Genomic DNA, 21413 nt, shown 5'->3' on the forward strand with positions numbered 1-21413 from the left:
GGTGATGCTCTCCAGGCAGCAGATGGTGACTAGTCACTGGTCTCCCTCCCCTGGGTGAGCCTAATCGTGGGACTAGGGGGCTTCCCTTGGGATCTGGGGCCTTGCCTGTGTGGCTGTGTAACCCCCCCTTTATTTCACGGCCTCTCCTCCTGGGCTGATTATCCTCCTGTTTTCTCCTCACACTGGAGTTTCTGGCTGATTTCTGTAACACTGGGATAAAGTTAAATAAATAAAAAAGAGAAGGAATTCCACAACTGGGGAGGCAGTGTCCGGAGCGGCTGCTCTGCTCCGCAGGAGGAAACTCGTTCAGGTTTATGCGGAGGCTGAACGGCTTCATGGCATCACTTCAGGAGAGCAGGAAGAAGGCTGAACACTGTGCTGTGTGTGATGTGCGGTGGATGCAATTGGAAGGGTGGAAATTTAGCAGAGGGGGAAAGAAACACGTGGTCAGAGGCAGCAAGGAAGGGGGCGCATCAGTGAGGTTCTAGGGACAGCCTGTTCCTGTTAGCTTGACTGCTATTGCAGCAGGCACGGCGGCCATTTAATGTCATGGGAAGGAGACTTCAGGCTCTGGGCATCCATCCTTGTTTCCTGCAGTTGTCCCAGGAATTTCAGGGGTCCAGCTGGTAAGCTGAGTGGTAAGGGGCAGCTGGGCAGAAGTCTTTGTCAGCGGCTTCCTGGTCAGCGATCTCCACGAAGTTCCTCAGGTGTCTGCAGCAGTCCAGCAGCAAGAGGGAGGGGCCTTCCAGTCTTTTGATGTATGATTCTTTACCTGCCGGTGAGAAGTTGTACATGTGCATGCGATGCAAAGAGCTCCTGGCTCTCAGAGAACGAGTCCGATCTCTGGATGCTAGAGTGGCAGACCTGGAGGAGCTGAGGCAGACAGAGAGGTATATAGATGAGACCTTCAGGGACATAGTAGTCAAGTCCCAACTTCAGACTGGCAGCCCTGATGCTGCCTTGGAGGAAGAAGGTCTCATGATGGGAGAGCACCAACCAGGTGTAGCAGGAAAGGATCCTGTAGCAAGGACCTGCTCTCCAGGTGATGCATTGTCCTCTTACACAGAGGATATCTCTCCCAGGGCTACTGCCCAGGAGGGAAGGGTTAGGTCAGCCATCATAGTTGGTGATTGGATTATTAGGAATGTAGATAGCTGGGTGGCTGGGTGGATCGCCTGGTAGCGCAGGCATTGGTTCTTACACACCTATACAATGGCAATAGCCTCCTGATAGGACTTCCACATAAATATTCATATTCCCTACCGTTGCTTAAGAATGTGACTGCTCGCATTGATTTTGATGAGTGAACGACCCCTCTTTTTGAATGTCATTACATTGGCTTCCAGTGATCTGCCACACCCAGTTTAAGGTGTTAGGCCTTGTTTTAAAGATTTCCATGGTCAGTAGTACCAATTATTTGCAGTCTTTCTTTACAAATCCACACAGACATAACACTTATCCCATGCACGCTTTCTGAAAACTCTGAAAGCTACTCCTAATAAGGCCTTCAGTTACATTGGTGCTTATCTTTGGAATTTGTTGCCTTTTGAGATTAGGTCACTGCACTATTATCTGTCCTTAGGAAAGCCTTAAAAGTTTGGTTAGTCTCAGAGGCATTTGATTAATTCCAGTGCTTAGATTCCTGTGGTGTGGCTGTTCTGGAAAAGAGCAGACTGGATTTCCACATTTATGACGGTGTTATTGTATCAGCCTATTTATGCTTGTTCCATCTTGGAATTTAGTTAGTTTTTTTGATTGATAGCATGTTGTTGCTGCTGTTAGTTTATTTTATTCGAACTAATGTTTTATGATGTACTTTTGTACCACTGCTATATTTTATCTATTTATTTATTTGTATGAAAACATAGAAACATAGAAATGACGGCAGAAGAAGACCAGTCGGTCCATCCAGTCTGCCCAGCAAGCTTCACACTTATTTTTTCTCATACTTATCTGTTTCTCTTGGCTCTTAGTAACCTTATGTTCTAATTCCCTTTCACCCCCTCTATTAATGTAGAGAGCAGTGATGGAGCTGCTTCCAAGTGAAATATTAAGTTTGATTAGTTGGGTAAGCGGCAGCATAGCTCTCTGCCATGAAGCAGAGGGCAATGCTGGAAATGTGTGAAGTATTAGTTTTTCTTCTCCCCTGTCGAAGCAGGGAGCTATGCTGGATATGCATTGAAAGTGAAGTATGCCTTGAAAGTCACATTAACTATCATCAAATATTGAAAAGCCTAATAACTGGTAATACCTATAGCCCATGAACCCATCCCTGTTTTTTTGTTTTTTTTTTTAAATTTAATTGGAAGATGACAGCCCTCCATCCTTCTGCTCCATGAAGGTGGAACACCTACCACTGGCCACTGGCATCCCGCTCCGTGAATGCCTCTGTGGCTACTGCCGCTCCGTGCAGTGTTTTGCTACCTGCTATTTTATACGTGTCCTCGGGACCTGATGGATCCACAATGTTTATCCCACGCCCCTTTGAAGTGCTTCACAGTTTTGGACTTCACCACTTCCTCCGGAAGGGCATTCCAGGCATCCACCACTCTCTCCGTGAAGAAATACTTCCTGACATTGGTTCTTAGTCTTCCTCCTTGGAGCCTCAGCTCGTGACCTCTGGTTCTGCTGATTTTTTTCTGTCGGAAAAGGTTTGTCGTTGTCTTTGGATCGTTAAAGTTTTTCAAGTATCTGAAAGTCTGAATCATATCACCCCTGCTCCTCCTTTCCTCCAGGGTGTACATATTTAGATTCTTCAATCTCTCCTCGTACGTCAACCGATGAAGACCCTCCACCTTCCTGGTTGCCCTTCTCTGTACAGCTTCCAACTTGTCCTTGTCTCTTTGTAGATACGGTCTCCAGAATTGAACACAGTACTCCAGGTGAGGCCTCACCAAGGACCTGTACAAGGGGATAATCACTTCCCTTTTCTTACTCGATATTCCTCTCTCTATGCATCCCAGCATTCTTCTGGCTTTTGCTATCGCCTTGTCGCATTGTTTCGCAGACTTCATATCATTAGACACCATCACCCCCGAAGTTTAGCGAATGGCCTTCACTCCGGTTTACAGGTGTAACAACAACAGGTATAACACCGGTTTACAAAAAAGATTGTTTACATTCATAACTGTGGGGAGATGGCGCAGGCCTTCACTCCGAAAACAATTAGAAAACATAGGTTTATAAGAACAGGCATGAGGATAGAAAGTAACTGTGGGAGGTGTTAAAACAAGAGAAAAATGAATCATCAAACTGTGTATGTTAATACAGCCAGGTAGTGTCATGGTTTTTATGTCATGAAGAGTTAGTGGTTTCACCGCGCGGTGATGTCTCGTGTTTTTTATAATTTACAATAAAGTAACAGTAATCGGACTTAATAGGTTCAACTGGATATGAAGCTGGTATACAAGTTGGGTGGTGTTTGTGGATAATAAAGTGCTTGACGGGGAATTAAGATTCTTGGGTAAGGTAAAGTAATCGATTAGCCTATCCCTTCTTTGTAGGCTTGTCTGAAAAGCCAGGTTTTGAGAAGATTTCTATATTTTTGTGTTGTTCTGTAGTCTTAGGTTTTCCGGTAGGGAGTTCCAGAGGCGAGGTCCTGCTATTGATATAGCTCTTTTTCTTACGATAGTGAGTTTGGCGGTTGTGACTGATGGGATGTCTAGCTGTGCTTTGTTGATCTAGTGTTGCGTTGAGAATTGAGTCGTCACATAATGGTATTTAGGCATGTGCTTTCACTGTTGTGTATTGCATTGTGGAAAATGGTTAGTATTTTGTATTCGATTCTTTTTTTTTATTTTAATACATGGCTCTCCACTTGAAGCATTTAGGCCATCAAGTGAGAAAATAAGAAAATAAAATATGATTCAGAGAGTACTGGACAAGATTCAAGATCACAATTCAAAGGTAATATTGGTAGCCTCTATTAACTGAGAAAGCCATAGTTTTTAAGGTTGTTAGACTTGGTAGTTGAGGAGTTTCTCAGAGAACATAGTCAAGGTCCAGTTCTCCATGTTGTATCCAAGTTTCTTGAAGTGCTGTCTTGGAAGTTGAAAGTTTGTTGCTGAAAAATGCTGACTATTCAAAACAGCTTATTATTTTTTATTATTATTTATGTATTTATTTAAATTTCGCTTTTAGTAATTTCAAAGAGGATTCCATTGGACTTCCAGGCATGCTCTGACTAAAGTGGCTTCAGCTCCTACTAATTTTCTTTTTTTCATTTACCTTTTTTTCAATCTTGACAACTTTAATTAGCTAAGTCCCTTTCTAAAGAAGCAGGGAAGAGATCGATCTCTTCCATGTGGGCCACTCAGGAGAAAAAACTGGGAAAAAGGCTGGAGCCGATTCGGTGAGACCTGCCAAGGGACGGTATCGGAGGACGATACTGCAAATGAGGCTGTAGATGCTGACGAAAATGTAGCATATATTCATAGCTTGTTGGAACATTATGCAGGTAAAATATCAAAAACGTTGGATACCAGAATATGGGAATAATCATTGAAAAAGTTGTGCAGCTTGTTAAGATGGTGCAAGCCAACACGGAAACCAGGAAATGAAAATAATCAAAGTGGAAATCGCCTCTGCCTCACCAACTGAAAAGATAGAAAGACTAAAGAAGAACTTTCATCAAGCACGAGAAAAGATCGACGACCAAGAGACTCGCTCTCCTCGATGCAGTATCAGGGTTTTGGATATACCTGCGAGAGCAGAGGGGAACGAGCCGGTCGCATATTTTTCCAAATGGCTACCTGAACTCCTAAAATTTGAGAGTAATGAGGTGCCTATTGAAATCGATTGTGCTCATAGAGCCCTTGCACCAACACCGGCTCAAGGCAATCGACCACGTGCATGGACAAGCGCCGTATCAAGAATGCTGCTAGAGCCCTGAGCAATCTGACTCACCATGACAACAAAATAAGGATTTTCAAGATTTTTCTGTTGAGTTGCTGCAAAAAACCACAAGCCTTTGTGACTGTGAAAACAGCTGCAGCAGCTTTATCTGCGATATGCAATGCTCTGTCCTGCCAAACTGAGAGTTTTGGTGAAGGTCAGTCGCTTAATTTTGGCTCTGTGAAAGAGCATGAAAAATGGCTGCGTGAATAGCCTGGCAGTCGCATGGCCGCGGCTTAGTTAGGCCTCATGGCTTCTCTACACTATTCTGATTCAAGATGAAATGGCGGGGGTAGCAGCGCGGTTGGTAATTCAGCAGTTTGACTGGCTCAGAAGTTCTTTGGGCTGGCACGTTGGACCCTGATATCCTCATCCTAGATGATCAGTGAAGATTTTTTTTTCTTACTTTAATTCCCTTTTTTTCTTTTTGCTCTCTGTTTGTGAAAGGGAACTGTTTAACAATGATTTTTGAGGGCTTTGAGGATGCAGAAGGCAAGCACATTGACACGATTCGGCTGCAACTGCTCCTGGTTTGCAATACAGGCCGCATTATGCGCCTTCTGCCTGCAATATTGTCATATCTATACTTGACTCTTTCTACTCTCTTTCCAAATTAGTGCTTTTTTGTTTGGGACTTTGCCAGCGTGCTCCTGCTGCCCAGACACTGTCAGATTTATATTTTCCTCTGACTGAACTCAGGGCTGTACCTGCTATTTTTAAAGGTCGGGATCTTTACAACATTCGAGTGAAGAGGACCTGGTGTTTTGCAACTGGACATTGCTGTTTTATTTTATTATTACTATTTTTTTAATGATTATTAGAGGCTGTTTCTTGAGATGGTTACTTTTTTATGGATTGTTGGGATCGTGAGGCTGCAGGGAATGAGGGGTTCATTGGGTCATATGGTGGGGTCAGTCAGGGTGAGGTTATGGAGGTTCTGGATAGCCCAGTTAAGTGAAGGGGTTGATGGGAGTTTGTAGGTCAAGGTTCAAGGGTTTGGGTCGTTTAATGGGGTTTAGGTCAACTTAGATCCTCCCCTCGGGTTCTGATGAATATCCCACTGGAGAGGTTTGGGGTTCTTATAGTTAGATGTGTAGGTAATGGGGATGTAAGGAAGGGGTTAGATATTAGTGCTAAGGAAAGAGAAGGAGGTTTGGTTTTTCAGTGGATCTTATGTATACCTAATGTAGGTTTGGGCTAACTGGCATACTAAGGAATCACACACAGCATTTTAGTGTTATTTGGACATAAAGATCCTCTATTGAATGTTTCTACGCAAACTTGGGCTACAATTGTTTCATGCTGCCTTAAGATGTATATTAGGACCACACAATTTTATGATGTTTTAGATATGAGCCCATCCAGGACATAATGATTGATATTGATTCCTTGCGCATTCGGAGAAAGGCAATTTCCTCTCCAATTAAAAGGAAGCACATTTTCCAGATGGCGCATAAACATAAGGCTCAAATTGTGCTACTTCAGGAAACCTCTCTTACAAACGTGGAACATGAAAAGCTGAAACTGGATGGGTGAGCTCGGTGTACTATTCCCTTTATAGTTCAAAGAGCAGGGGAATCTGTATCCTGATCGATAAAAATGTGCCCTTAGTGGTGCATAGTTCCCTCGGTGATCCTGAGGATAGGTGCGCGTTCCTTGATTGCTCCTTGCAGAATGTCAGATTTATTTTGGCTAATGTTTATGGGCCTAATTCAGATCAGGCTGCATTCTACCGGATACCTACAGATGAGCTGGCAACTTTCAGTACTGTTGCTTTGTGTATTGGAGGTGACTGGAACGTATGCCTTGATCCATTGATGGACAGGGCATCTGCATTCAAGTATGGATCTCAAACCTCTCATAATATTAAAGATGGAGTGGATACCCTTCATCTTATTTACGTTTGGAGACATCATCACCCTGCGGCGCGAGATTATACTTTTTACTCTCCCAGACACAACATGTAAAGCAGAACTGACTATTTTCTATGCTCAAATTACCAACAAACAGAGGACCATGTATTCTATTATGTACACGTATGTCCGGTACTACTGAGTCAGCTCCACCACAAATAGGTGATAGCCTTTTTAGTGTAAATACCGTCTAAGTACAAAGCAATTTAAAATTGGCAAAATAAGGAGACCACATAAGAGAGTGCTATTGAAATAAGACCATTAGCAATGTTTTAAATATACACCTTAGGTGAAGGGCTATTTTTTAAGAACAAGAGAATTATGTTGCTGAAGATGAAATAAATATTAAATAAATAAAATAAAATAAAAATGGTATTTACACTGAAAAGGCTATCACCTATTTGTGGTGGAGCTGACTTATATTAAGAGAGGACTGCTTTTGGGTTTTGTAAGTTTTGGTATTTTCTAGGCTCATCAGATTTAATATCTCGAGTGGGTGCTACAAATATCTTAAATGGTTCTGTATCAGATCATCACCCTATATGGCTGCATTTCTCATTCGATAATCCTCGAAGGCCAGCTTCTACTTGGTGTCTGAACACTTCACTCTTGGGAGGTAAGCCCTTCCCTGTATTGCTAAAAACTGCTGTCTCAGACTTTAATGCCCTAGAGGATTATGGCTTTTAAGGCCTTTCTGAGGGGCAAAATTATTAGTTATGCCAGTTTTTTGTAAAAGGAGAGGAGACAAAAAAATAGATAAGCTTATGGCACAGGTTAAAGCATTGGAAATTCAGCACAAAAAAGACTTCTCAACACGCTCCTGGAATCTGCTAAAAGAGAGCTTAAATCTTTACAATTAGAAACAATTGGGAGAACTTTAAAGTATACAAAGCTTAAATTTTATGAATCTGGTGACAGATCTGGGGCGTTCTTGGCCAGAGCGGTCTGGAAGAAGGCTAATCAAACTCATATTTATCAGATTAAAAAGCCCGGAAGGGGTAGAAGATGCTTTTGTTCAGTTCTTTAAAGAAGTCAGTGTGCTCTCGAAAGCTCATGTGCTACATCACCTTCTTTTTGGGCTAACATTAGTAATTTATAGTTCCATTTACAGACTCCTGGAAAAAAACATTCTCCTTACTACAACTAAATGTAAAATCCATAAAACATGGCTTTCACAGAACAGGTTAAAAACTGAATGCTTCAAAAACAGAATTGATCTTCTTATCAACAATTCCAGATTCGATACATCAGCCCCCAAACAATTTCACCTTTGAAGTACATGTAATTCCAATAACAACCTGTGCCAAAAACTTAGGCACACTTATTGACTCCAAATTATCTATGTCCAACAATATATCTGCATTAGTAAAAAAAAATCCTTTTTTAAACTACAGATGTTAAGAAAACTTAAACCATTCCAGTTTCCATCTGATTTTTGATCTGTGACCCAAGGTCTGATCCTATCCAGTCTCGACTACTGCAATTCATTATATCTAGGCTTACGAGCTTCAACAATCCATCCACTTCAACTTATCCAAAACTCTTCGGCACGTCTGCTACACAATTTATCACGCAAGGACCACATTACTCCAACATCTCCACTGGTTGTCAATTTCAAATCGAATCAAATACAAAATCTTCACCATAATTCACAATCTACTTTACAACCCATCATCAATTTGGCTCTGCACTAAGCTAAGGATTTATAAACCAACTCGCCAACTTCGATCAATGGACAAATGCATTCTTGAGGTTCTGACAATAAAAACTCCAAGACTTGACATAACCCCCAAAAGAGCTTTTTCAGTTGCCGGTCCAACTCTCTGGAACTCCCTGCCTGAAGATATTAGACTTATATCAAACACCAAAGAATTCAAAAAATCATTAAAAACTTATCTTTATTCTGCTGTTTACAATATTGCCTAACTATCTAACTGCCCCCTCCACTAACTTCTTATGAAATTGTTTTATGTCCAACTAGCTGTCCTTTTAATATTTTATTATTTTACATTTTATCTTGGATCTATATTTGTCGTATTGTCTTTTTAATTTAACTCATTATGTATGTATCATTGTAAACAAGATGAATTGATACTAATTTTATTAGCGGTATATAAAAACATTTAAATAATAAATACGTAAATAAAATAGTTACTACAACCTGCAGACTTTCAGGAGGCATCCAAAAGCAGAGGTGAAGCAGGCAAACAAGGCAGTGGCTTGAATTTCTTGTCATGTCTTCTCATAACAGTACAGAATTGACGAATGGGTGTCCTCAAGTGTTACTTTCAAAGAATGGGTAATGCAAGTCATGCTATTTTCCACCCAGTTAGGGATATCCATGATCAGACTTTGGGGTAAATGTTATGGAATGGGAATTTTGTCTTATGCTATCAATTCATGTTCCGTTAGTTCTTCTACCAGGCTACACCATTCGGTCCTTAGTTTTAATATCCTGCGAGGAGAGGCAGTTCACGATCACATGAGAGCTGACCAGGACATTCAGTGCTGGTCTTGATCTTGTACACCCTATGGTACAGACTGGTGTGAGAATAAATAGAACAGAAGTTGACGGGGTAAGATGACTTTTCATTGTAAGGAGGGGTTTCTAAAAGATGAAACAAATCTTATCAATGGGCAAGTCTTATACTGAGACACACGATGACTCCCATGAGCTGTGTGGTGTTTCCTGTCAATTACTTGTGTAAAATCTTTTCCAAAAGTTAGAAGGTTTGCTGTTTTCTGATTCCAGGTTGGCAAAGCAGTTTCGCAGGCCCTTAACCGGTGTGTGAATTGCTTGCCTGGACAGCGAGATGTGGATGCTGCCATACGAACCATTGGAGAGGCCAGTAAGAGGTTGCTGGCGGATTCGGTGAGTGATCTCAGCAAGCTTTTCTTCCTCTGTTTTCTGCACCTAACCTTCCCTTTCTTTCCCCCACTTTGCTTCCTCCTCTTCCTTAGCAACCTGTCTTTCTTCCTCTTTCTCCTTTCCCTGGGTTTCTGCCACATCTGGGTCCCTTCTCCCATCCTCATAGTTTTCCTCCTCCTTGCATTCTGTCTTCCTTTTCCTACTGCATTTCTTACCTTCCTCTTTGCCCCTTTCCTCGGTTTACTACTGTGAGAGTTTGACTTCAGTTCCTTATTGTTGTCGGTCTCTCATGGTTTAGTTCCCTCCCAGCACCAAGAATTTCCAAGAGGCCCAGAGTCAGCTGAACCGTGCAGCAGCTGGTCTGAATCAGTCCGCCAATGAGCTGGTGCAGGCATCCCGGGGCACCCCTCAGGACCTAGCAAAAGCCTCTGGAAAATATGGACAGGACTTCAATGAATTCCTGGAAGCTGGTGTGGAGATGGCAGGGCAGTCTCCGGTAAGAGCAGCTCTGCATTTGGTTTTTTGCTTTCTATGCCTGGAGATCACGTGCAAGACATTAGCTGTGTGATTGATCCCACTGCTTGTTTTGTTCTGTGTTTTATTAACAAAATATGCACTGGTCCTCTTCACTCTCCTACGCATCGCAATGCAATATGCTTTTATGCTGTCTCATGCTATTGGATGAATTGAGTGCATAAACTTTAGATATAACGAAGTTTTGATGAGTCTGAGACTCCTCACACAGCTTCACATCTTGATTTCTGGCTTGTTTGCATTATTTCTGCTTTGTACTTTGTCTCACAAAGCAGCACTTTCTCTGCTAAGCTGTGCAAAAGCTCCCACGTTCTCATCTTCAGTGCTAAGCACGATGCTTTGCCTCTGTAAGGAAACGGCCACTTTCTGCTCTTGTGTGCAAAGCACGACTGATCCCGTGTGATAATAAAGAATCTGATGATATTGATTACTTGCAGAATAAGGAAGATCAGGCCCAGGTGGTGTCCAATCTGAAGAGCATCTCGATGTCCTCCAGCAAACTGCTGCTGGCTGCTAAAGCCTTGTCTGCAGACCCCACTGCGCCCAACCTGAAGAATCAGCTGGCGGCTGCTGCTCGGTAAGCGGGGAGTAGAGCTTGGGTAGCACACGTGGGCACCAGGAGACTTTGTGGATGATGCTATCTGGCAGCCCAGTACTGGTGAGAAAATAGCCGCTTTCTCAGATTCTTAACAAGGGAGATGCAGAGACTCGAGGTGACTTGTAGGAGCACTGCTTTAATCCCAGGACAAGCAGAGCTAAGCCCGCCACACAAGTGGGTGATGCTAACAGTGGTGCTGAAATGCTGCACGCTAATTCAAGAGCTCATAATAAAGAATTAAAATCCCTTCTGAGCATGCACGGGAGGTTCCTGCACAGCCACAGTCGCGCGAGCCTCCTCAGCCTCTTTTCTTCTGCCAGTTCGAAAGAACATAGAATTGCTCTCTCTTAATTGCAGCTTCTTTTTTGGAAATGTTTCTTGTATTATTGGTCCATATTCAGTCACTGTGTGGATTGCAAAGTTAGCCAGATAAACCATCATTACTGAATATAGCCAGCTGTCTTCTGGTGAATTTTAGGACAGCTCTGTGGCCAGGCCAGACTTAGCTGGCTTTTTTCCAGATTTTTTTCCGAAACCTCCCTCTAATAAGGCTGCGCCTTCTTTTCATACAGTAGACTGCAGAAGAAGATCCTTCTGTCTGGAAAGGACCAAGGCCTTTCATGAAACCTACACTACTCTTTGCCTCTCATGATTAAGCTGAATAAGGCTTACCAATTAAAAAGCAAACCTTGTCTACACAGGTTCTCCAGACTGCATTTCCTTTTCCTGTCTAAAATCTAGAAAACAAATCCCTATCAAAGTTAAAACCCATCATCAGCATCAAAGTATCCTTCAGTCTGCTTCGCTTCAAGATATGTGCAAAGCAGACACCTGGTCCTCTGTATTCACTTTTATAAAGCACTCTTGTCTCAGACTACATTTGGCCAAGCAGCCTTATGAAACCTGTGCAATAACTTCCAGCTTTTTTATGAGTTGCATTTCATTTCCAAGTAGCAAAGATTCAAATAGGCCTCAGCTTGGGAGTCCCCCACTTGCTTGTCCTGCTTATCCACAGATTAAGCAAAGTTGTTTACCTGCAACAGGTGTTCCCTGTGGACAGACAATCCTCCCCTCCTCTTTGGGGGTTGAAGCTTAGCTAGAGAAGGGATTGAGGAGGCTCACGCAGCAGCAACACATGTTCAGGACTTTGAAGTCTTGTTGAGCTCTAGAGAGAGAACGTTCCATGTTGGTGCCGTCTCTGACATCACCCTCTTGTGCTAGGCTGGTTTGTCCTACTGTCCTTGGAGAACACCTGTTGCAGGTACGCAACACTGATTGCTCCCTTCTCTTGTCTCAGAGATTCATTATTTTCCCAGAACGCAGAAGTCATCTTCTGACACACAGCTGTCATACCATCATGTTCACAGGTCTTAAATTCTTTGTGTCTTCCTCCCTCTTTTTGGGAATAGAATATAAAGGAAATTATTCATGAAACTTGTCTTTCTTCATCTTCGAAATCCTCCTTATACACTTGCCACTCAGGCCTCTTAGCAGCCTGCACTACCTTATCAAACTGAGAAGTGCGAAAGGTGCAGTTTGCTCCCTCAGACCCTGAGCTGCTTCCCCCTGCCGAGGCCCTTAGACTAGCGAGATGTTTCCTCAGTAGGAAGCAAACACAGGATGACTCTGAGGGTACGACCAAATCTTTCCTTAGATGGCACATAGGGGGTTTGTCATGTTTGGCCCAGGATTGATTGAATACTTGATATTTTGATTTGTGTATCACCCAGGGGCTTTAAGTAATATATATATACAGAAAATCCAGTTAAAAACATCAAATACAATAGTGCAGAGATGCTATGAGCTCTTCAGAAAGATGGAGACGTAATTGATAATATCAATGTAAAGATGATTTTTCTCTTGTTCTTTGACTAGCTCATTGGAGTATATTTTCTAGTCTTACTTTATGAGAGATCAGGAAGGATTCACTCTGATGTTACACAGCTGTAGCTTAGTTGCCCGGGCCCTGTGCACCTGCCTGATGTGTGATTTTTGTCTTGGTAGTGCGGTCACAGACAGCATTAATCAGCTGATCACCATGTGCACCCAGCAGGCTCCTGGACAGAAGGAGTGCGACAATGCTCTGCGAGAGCTGGAGGTAAGGAGCTGCTAGGGCAAACGAGGCTTCTCTCTTTGCTATTTAACTTCTGCTCCAGGATGAAGATTTTGAGCAGTGTCCTCTGGATAGATTCCCACAGTTAATGAGATGTATATTATGAGGTCCACATTCAAAAGCCGTTTAGATGGATACTTTTAACGTTAAATGGTAAATCTGGCATATTCACTAACCTATCCAGGTAATTTATAGCTGGATAAAGAAGGGGGCTGTTTCATGGACGTTCAGGCGAGGGATTGAGTTATCCGGCTGCTTCAGAGTGGGCCTAAAGCTATCTGGCCTTGTGTGGCTGGATAACAGAGATTCCCTACTCTGTTCTGGGGGTTTTCAGGATTTGCATAATTTCTATTTTTTTATTTATTTAAAAGGTTTCTTCTATATCGCTGCTCATTACATCATAGCAGAATACAACTATATCATTCATATTAAAAATATCTATGTCTACACAAAATAACATTTCAAATAAAATATTACATATTAAAAATAACTATGCACAAAATAACATATAAGAGATAAAATGCAACAAAACATATAAAAAATAAATCATCACAGATACAAGGACATTTGCTGTAGCATTATGTATGAATATGCATAAAATAAAAATTGCATGCTATGGAGGCAGTGCTTGCAAATTTATCTCGTGCATCTTCATTGTGGATATCCTGATAACCTGACCGGTTGGGGATCATCCAGCACAGGTTTGGGAATCACTGTCTTAAAAGGTATCCAGGTATCACTGTCTTAAAAGATATCCAGGTAAGTAGCTCTGTTTATAATAAAAAAAAAAAAGAAAGGTAAAGATATAAAAGGGTCTGTGGTCCGATCCCCAACATCCTTAACAAAATATATTTTGGCCCTATCGGGCTATATATCCCCCACCCCCCCTACTCCACCTAAATACTAAAAAAAAAAAAAAAAAAAAAAAAGGTGCCAGGGTTCACAGATTGGGTCCTCCCTTCCCCTGATCATTAAAAAAGAAAATTACTATAAAATCCCAAACTACCCACAACCACTGAAGCACCAAATGTCAATGAACCCAAAAAGGTAGGTGTGCAAATCTCATACAAAAGTATATGTGTAATAAATATAGACTGATGTCATAACTGCCTGTACAGCAACACTCAACAAGGCACAGAGCAGCTCTCAATTTAATCATCTATCAGAGTGAGTTCAAGATTTTTTTTGAAAATGTTGGTATTTGCAAATAAAACTTAAACAGTCTTGAATCCTCCCCAATGAACAGCATTAATCACAATCAAATTTGCTGGATGCTGAGTTCTTAGCTTGTCCTTGATGTGTTGATTATTGTGAATTCTTCAATGCAAAACTGCACTGGACTTTATGCAAATATGATGTCATAAGGAAACTCCTGTTCAAAAGACTGAAACCCGGTCTCCACACGTGTAATCTATTACTCCCGTATCCACTGCGCCCAACATCTACGAAAAGTAAGAACAAACAATTGTGTCTCATCTTAAAACTTCTGCTCCATTTTTATGCACTAGTGTTCCAGCCGGGCTGATGCTTCAGTTGAATCTTAAAAAAAAACCAGCTGGAATAAATGTCATTTTTATGGGGCCTCCAACCAATAGTAAATCCCCAAACCACTGACTTAATGACACCCAGAGACGTTTAAAAAAATTAAAGAAACATGGACAACCCTGTCAGATGGTCAATAAAAAGTACTGTCCAATCAATTTCTTTATTGTCTCCTCAGGGCAACGGAATCAAACCTGTAGATCAATCTTTGTTCCTATCCAGGTTGCCACCCTGCAACGTAGGAGGATGCACTCCATTTATTTTGTGGTTCCCAAGAAGGGGAGGGTACCTTCAGTTCCATTTTGGATTTGCATAAGGTAAACGTAGCCTTCCGGGTGCCGCATTTATGGATGGAAACATTACATATTATGATAGCAGTGGTTCACAGTAAAGAATTCCTTGCAACCTTGAACCTGACCAAAGCTTACCACCATATTCCTATTCGAAAGGAGCAGAGGTTTCTGTGGTTCATGGTGCAAGATCAACACTTCAGTCCCGAGCTGTCCCTTTCGGATTGGCTCCCTAAACCTTCACAAAGGTGAGACAGGGGATTCTGGGCCATCCATAGCTGGACTATTGGCTCATTTGGGTGAAGACTGAGGAGGAGTGCAGTTGGTCCATGCAGTGAGTAATGGACACCCTGAGTTCTCTGGGTGATCAATGAGGTAAAGAGTCACCTGGTTCTGTCCCAGTCATCGAAGTATCTAGGTACCTACTTCAGTATCCAGAAAGGCAGGGTATTTCTGATGGTGGGCAGGATATCAAAGTTGCAGGCACAGGTGATGCATCTGTTGAGCCTGTCTTTCCCAAAGGTCTGGGATTACTTATAGGTGCTGTAGTCCATGGCCTCAATGTTACATTTGGTTCTGTGGGCTTTTGCTCACATGCATCCCGTTGCAAAAGGCGCTTTTGTCCAGGTGGAATCCGTTGTCAAAGGAGTATCGTCTGCCATTACCTCTTCTAGGAGAATCCAAGTCCATTCTTTCGTGGTGGCTCTCGCAGCCCAACCTGGAAAAGCAAAGGACCTGGAGGCCCTAGACTGGGTAGTACTGATCTCAGACACCAGTCTCAAGGGCTAGGGGGCGGTGTGCCTGGGTCATTCTGCCAAGGGGCTTTGGTCCGCAGTGGAGGCATCCTGGTCGATCAGTCATCGAGACAAGGGCGGTGCACAGGGCCCTGGAGGTGTTCCTGCCCTTGATTGAGGGGTGGATGGTTCGAGTGTTTTCGGATATTGTGACGATGGTGGCATACATCAACCGCCAAGGAGGGACGAAGAGTTATGCTGTTGCTCGAGAGATTCAGCTATTTGTGTGGGCGGAGCGCCATCTCGAAGGGGATTGCAAAATCACATATTGTCGGAGTGGACAACTTGCAGGTGGATTTCTTCAGCAGGCAACAGCTAGATCCTGGGGTGTGGGAACTGTCCCCAGAAGCCTAGAATCACATTTGTGCCACATGAGGTGTTCCTCAGTTGGACCTCATGGCGAAATGGGCCAATGCAAAGACAAAAAGATTCTTCAGTCGCAGAAGAGAGTCCGGTTCGGTAGGGCTAGATGCTCTGGTGTTCCTATGGCCAACCGGGATTCTTCTGTATGTGTTTCCTCCTTGGCCACTCATCGGTTATATTTTGCGGTGCATAGAGATGCACCCAGGAGCAGTATTTATTTAACATTTTTCTATACCGAACTTCATGACAAGCTTCATATCAGGCCGGTTTGCATCAAACTTAGGGGTTAACTTAACAAAAACCATATAACCGGAAGGCCGAAGCGCAGATACAAATAACAGGGAGAATGAACTTGGGGGCTAGGGTAGCCAGGAAATAAAGGACAGAAAAAACTGGAGAAAGAAAACGTATGACTATACAGTGGCTGTGTCGGTCATTTAGACTATTGGGCTAACTGAAAGAACTGTTGCGATGTTAGGCTTGAGGGAAGGCTTGGACGAAAAGCCAAGTCTTGAGTTTTTTTCGGAAGGTGATCAGGCAGGGTTCCAGTCTTAGATCAGTTGGCAGGTTGTTCCAGATGGTGGGGCCAGCTGTGGAGAATGCCCGTTCTTTCGTGGAGCAGTAGTGCTTGTGGCACAGGAGTGGCCGCAGCAGCCATGGTTCAGGGATCTAGTGTATCTGGCGATAGATGAACATCTTCGGATGGCTCACCTGCCAGGATTGCTGTGACAAGGACCCATATTTTCGGATTGGGAAGATTGCTTGTGCCTGAAGGAATATTTGTAACCAGTAATCTGCACTCTGCTCCAGGCTAGGAGACCACCTACATCTATGTCGTATGTCAGGGTTTGGAAGGGGTTTCAGTCCTGGTGTCTTCAACAGTGGCTGGACCCTCTGTCTGTGGGATTCCCTCACATTTTGTCCTTTCTAAAACAGGGCTTGTCCAAGGGCCTAGTCTATAGTTCTCTCCGTGTCCGGGTTTCAGCCGTGGGCTGTCTTAGGGACAAATTGTGGGGCATCCCGATGTAGTTCTCTTTCTGAAGGGAATTAAGCATTTATGGCCTCTGGTTCGGAAAGTGTGTCCGTATTGGAATCTCAACTTAGTTTTGCGGGTTCTCTGTGGGGATCCTTTTTGAGCCTTTGAGATGAGCTAATTTGAAGGACTTAAACATTGAAGACAGTTTTTCTGGTTGCCATATGTTCAGCCAGGCGGATTTCTGAGCTTCAGGCACTGTCTTGTCAGGATCCTTTTTTTGCATAGTGAGGATGACAGGGTGATGTTGCATATGGTTCCCTCTTTTTTGCCGAAAGTTGTCGTCTTTCCATGTGAATCAGTTGGTTGAGCTTCCAGCATTTCCGGAGTGGTCTAGAGAGTTTCCACATGATAGAGATCTTCATCTTCTGGATGAGCGTCGCGTTATTTGAAGGTCATTAATAGCTTTCTATGATCAGATCATCTCTGTGTTATTCAGTGGAGTGACGAAAGGAGAGAGAGCCTCTAAGGCTACAATTTCTAAATGGTTAAAGGAGGCCATTTGCTCGGCCTATATTTGTAAGGATTGCAAAATTCTGACAGGCCTCAAGGCGCATTCGACTAGAGCGCAGGCAGCCTATAACCATTACCATCAAATATTACTTAATTACAATAAAATAAAAAATTCCCTATTTCCACAAACACCCCCATAATAAAACCAAATCCACCCCTCTCCTTGTATTATTGCAACCCTCCATACCCACCCAATAATAATTCAATTACCTGTTCTTGAATAAAATCTTCATTGCTCCTCTATAATTCTCTCCTGTTACTCCCTTCAGTACTTCATTCCATAACAAAAAACATCACAACCACCCCCTCCTTATTTATTTATACAAAATTAATTACCCAGCTTCCATAAAAACAAGTTAACAGTTGATAACCATCTAACCAACCTGTCTTCCCCTGTTAAAACAACCCATAACAACACAATCCCACCCACCCTAGTACAACCAAGATGCAATACAAATCTGAATAATATTTTTAATAAATTTTAGCCTGACCCCAAAACACTTTAAAAATAGGTCAGCCCAGTCCATCCAATTAAAAGCAGTCAATCTGTTATCTTCCCTAAGGGAAAATTAACAAGTAGATAACTCACAGTCTAACCCCAAGCGGCCTTAAAAAGGTAGGATTTGGTCAACTTGCTACATTTAAGGTATTTTGACTCCGTACAAGCCTCGACAGGAATACTTTTCCAAAAGGTAGGAGCAAGGTATCTTTATGGATAGAAATCCCTTGTGTGTCGGGGAGGACAGTGACATGCTAAGAGAAATTTGAATTAATGACTGGAAGAGGAACAGTATGCAAATCCACAGGTCTTGTGCTAAACTTTCAAAAGGGAAACTTTGATAAAATGAGAAAAATTGTTAGAAAAAAACTGAAAGGAGCAGCTACAAAAGTAAAAAAAAAATGTGCAAGAGGCGTGGAAAAAAAAAATAAAATAAGAAGAAATTTCTCTCATAGGAACTTGGCAGGTTCTGGTGGCACCTGGTGAGGCCATCCCTCCTTGTTGTAGAGGTGGACGAGCAGTGTTCCGGACCCTAGATTGCTCACTGCATTTTGCCTGTGGTGAAAGCTGGTAGTCCCTTTCCCTCATCTCCAGGAGGAATGGGAGAAGCCTCTGCCACACTTCAGATAAGATTGTTCTTTTTGTTTCTTTCATAAAGCTAAAAAAAAAAAAAAAAAAAGGGCGTGCTAGTCCACCCGTATCTGGACGAGTGGCTCATCCAGGCGAAGTCGGAAGACCTTTGCAGGCGAGCGGTAGAATTAGTGGTACAATGCCTGAGTTTGTTGGGATGGAGAGTGAATCTGTCCAAGAGCCATCTTTCTCCATCACAGGGCATGCTTTGTTACCAGCGTGGTGAAGGCTTTTCTCACGGAAGAATGGATTGTCAAGCTGTGGTCTCAAGTTCAGAACCTGTTGGAGGCCCAAGTGCCCAGGGTCTGGGATTTCTTGCAGGTACTCTCTTCCATGGCCTCGACCTTGGAGTTGCTTCCACGGGCATTGCTCATATGAGACCTTTACGTAAAGTTTTGCTATCCCGGTGGGATCCAATTTCAGAGCAGTTTCATCTTCCACTACTGCTTACAGACTCTGCCAGGTCCAGTCTTTCATGGCAGCTTGGCCAGGACCATTTGTGCTGCGGAGTTGACCTAGAGGTGCCACAGTGGATGGTAGTGACTACTGATGCCAGCCAGTTTGCGGATCTGATCAGTCTAGTACTAGACAGCCCCTTGAGGCTGGGCCATCTACCACATCTTCTATGGCAGGGCCCTATATTTTCAGATCAAGCAAATCGATTTTGTCTAGCGGCTTGGCTTTTGAAAGGAGGCAATTAAAGAAGAAAGGATATCCAGAGGATGTTATTTCTTCTCTATTGTGAGCTCGCAAGACCTCTGCTTCCTTGGCGTATGGCCGGGTTTGGAGAATCTTCAAGTCTTGGTGTACGGAGCAGGGGGTTGATCTTCGGAGAGCATTGGTGGTGCAGATTCTGGCCTTTTTATAGAGAGGCCTTTAGTTCCCTGAGACTGCAGGTGTCTGCCCTGAGCTGCTTGTGGTGCAAGGTTCATGGAATAGCTCTGGCTGCGCATCTGGGTGTGATACGTTTCCTTTGCGAGGCTAAGCATTTGCACTCCCCTGTTTGTAAGTTATACCCTTCTTGGATCCTTAACTTGGTTCTGAAGGACATATGTGAAGTACCATTTGAGCCTCTTAAGAGGCCACCATAAAAGATCTGACTCTGAAGGTGATTTCTTGGTGGCGATTTGTTATTCCAGAAGGGTATCTGAGCTTCAAGCCCTGTCATGTAGGGAACCCTTTTTGCAGATTTCAGATTCTGGAGTTTCTCTGAGGACGGTTCCGTCTTTTCTGCCGAAGGTTGTTTCAGTATTCCATTTAAATCAGTCAGTGGAGCTTCCGGCCTTTACAAATTTGGAGATTGGTACGCCTCATGCAAAGGAATTAAGACGTCTGGATGTTAGAAGGGCTTTGTTGCAGTAGCTAGATGTCACAAACAGTTTCAGGTTCTCGAATCACCTTTTTATGCTATGGAGTGGTACAAAAAAGGATCTGAAAGCTTCAAAGGCCACCGTATCGCGTTTGTTGAAGGAGGTTATTGGTTCTGCATATATCTGTCGAGGTCGATCCATCCCGGAGGGGTTAAGAGCTCATTCTACCCGTTCGTAAACGGCCTCCTGGGCAGAGTGCCAACTGTTTTTTCCGCCAGAGCTTTGCAGGGCGACTACTTGAAAGTCTTTACATACCTTTGCCAGACACTACCAATTGGACATCCAGGCCCCGGACGTCCTCAATTTTGGTGAAAGTGTTCTTCGAGTGGGACTCTCACAGTCCCACCCCAGTTAGGGAAGCTTTGGTACATCCCAAGAGTCTGGACTGATCTGGGTACATACAGGGAAAGAAAAATTGGTCCTTACCTTCTAATTTTTGTTCCTGTAGTATCACAGATCAGTCCAGAGTCCTGCCTGGGGGGGGGGAGGGGGGCGAGGAGGAGGAGGTTTAGAGATTCTGCTCGATCTGTCTTCTGTAATAATTCTGAAGAATGGCACAGGTTTCTCAATAGCCTTTTCAAGAACGATTCCAAATTTGGTTATAGTTCTTAATTATGAATTTTCCTCTTTCCTGTGCTTATTCAGGGGAGTTTTGTAGAGTTGATTTATTAGACGTTTTGTTAAATATTTTATGCTTGGGTACTGATTAATACTGAGGAGCTGCCGGTTGCACACCAGGTTAAGAGGCGGTGCCTGCAAAACTATCTCTGTCTCCATCTGCTGGAAGGGAGGAGTCTGGACTGATCTGTGGTACTACAAGAATGAAAATTTGCAGGTAAACCAATTTTCTTTTTTTAACTACCATTTTCAACTGTGGACATAAGGTGAAATTGGAATCAAATTGAAAGCCCAAATTTATGATTACAATTATAGCACTGAGTACAATTGCAGATGTAGGGGCTATCATAGAAGGTTGAGAAATCTACATGGCCTCTGTTTTGGAAGAATTCACCAAAAGTTTGTTCTGCGTCATCTATGAATTTATCATACCTAAAATGTTAGAAATGTGAGCAAATGTCTCGGCGATATTTGGCCCAACAAAAAACAATAGTTGAACATCATCAGCATATAACAACGATTCACAAAGTGGGTGCAAATAGATATTAAATAATGTTGTGGTTAAACAAGAGTCTTGTTTAGAGGTAATGGGAGATCGGGCACTAGCCTGCCATTTATTTCATTAATTTTGTGGGGTGGAAGGCCTGCAGCATCAGACCTGAAGGCCCACTCACTTTTCTAAAATGTCTTGCTTGGTACTACATCGGCTATTGTTTGACTATAACTGGTTAAGACTAAAGTTATCCGGGTACACTCACTGGAACAACTTTGAAAGCTAAGCGGTAATATTCAAACTATATTGGTTAGGTTTCACACTGATAAAGCTGCACACAGCTTGATG

At 43.0% G+C, this 21413-nt stretch overlaps 1 protein-coding gene across 1 annotated transcript in view; it reads left to right on the forward strand.

The window, feature by feature from the left end:
- The window catches only part of LOC115079620 (talin-1-like), a 480705-nt gene that overhangs the window by 252294 nt on the left and 206998 nt on the right, over window positions 1-21413 (forward strand). Inside the window, 4 exon segments of the mRNA XM_029583330.1 lie at window positions 9559-9678; window positions 9974-10171; window positions 10647-10786; window positions 12812-12905. Of these exon segments, the coding sequence (XP_029439190.1) occupies window positions 9559-9678; window positions 9974-10171; window positions 10647-10786; window positions 12812-12905 (552 nt within the window).

The sequence above is a fragment of the Rhinatrema bivittatum genome, chromosome 1 (assembly GCF_901001135.1).
Source record: "Rhinatrema bivittatum chromosome 1, aRhiBiv1.1, whole genome shotgun sequence".
Classification (NCBI taxonomy): domain Eukaryota; kingdom Metazoa; phylum Chordata; class Amphibia; order Gymnophiona; family Rhinatrematidae; genus Rhinatrema; species Rhinatrema bivittatum.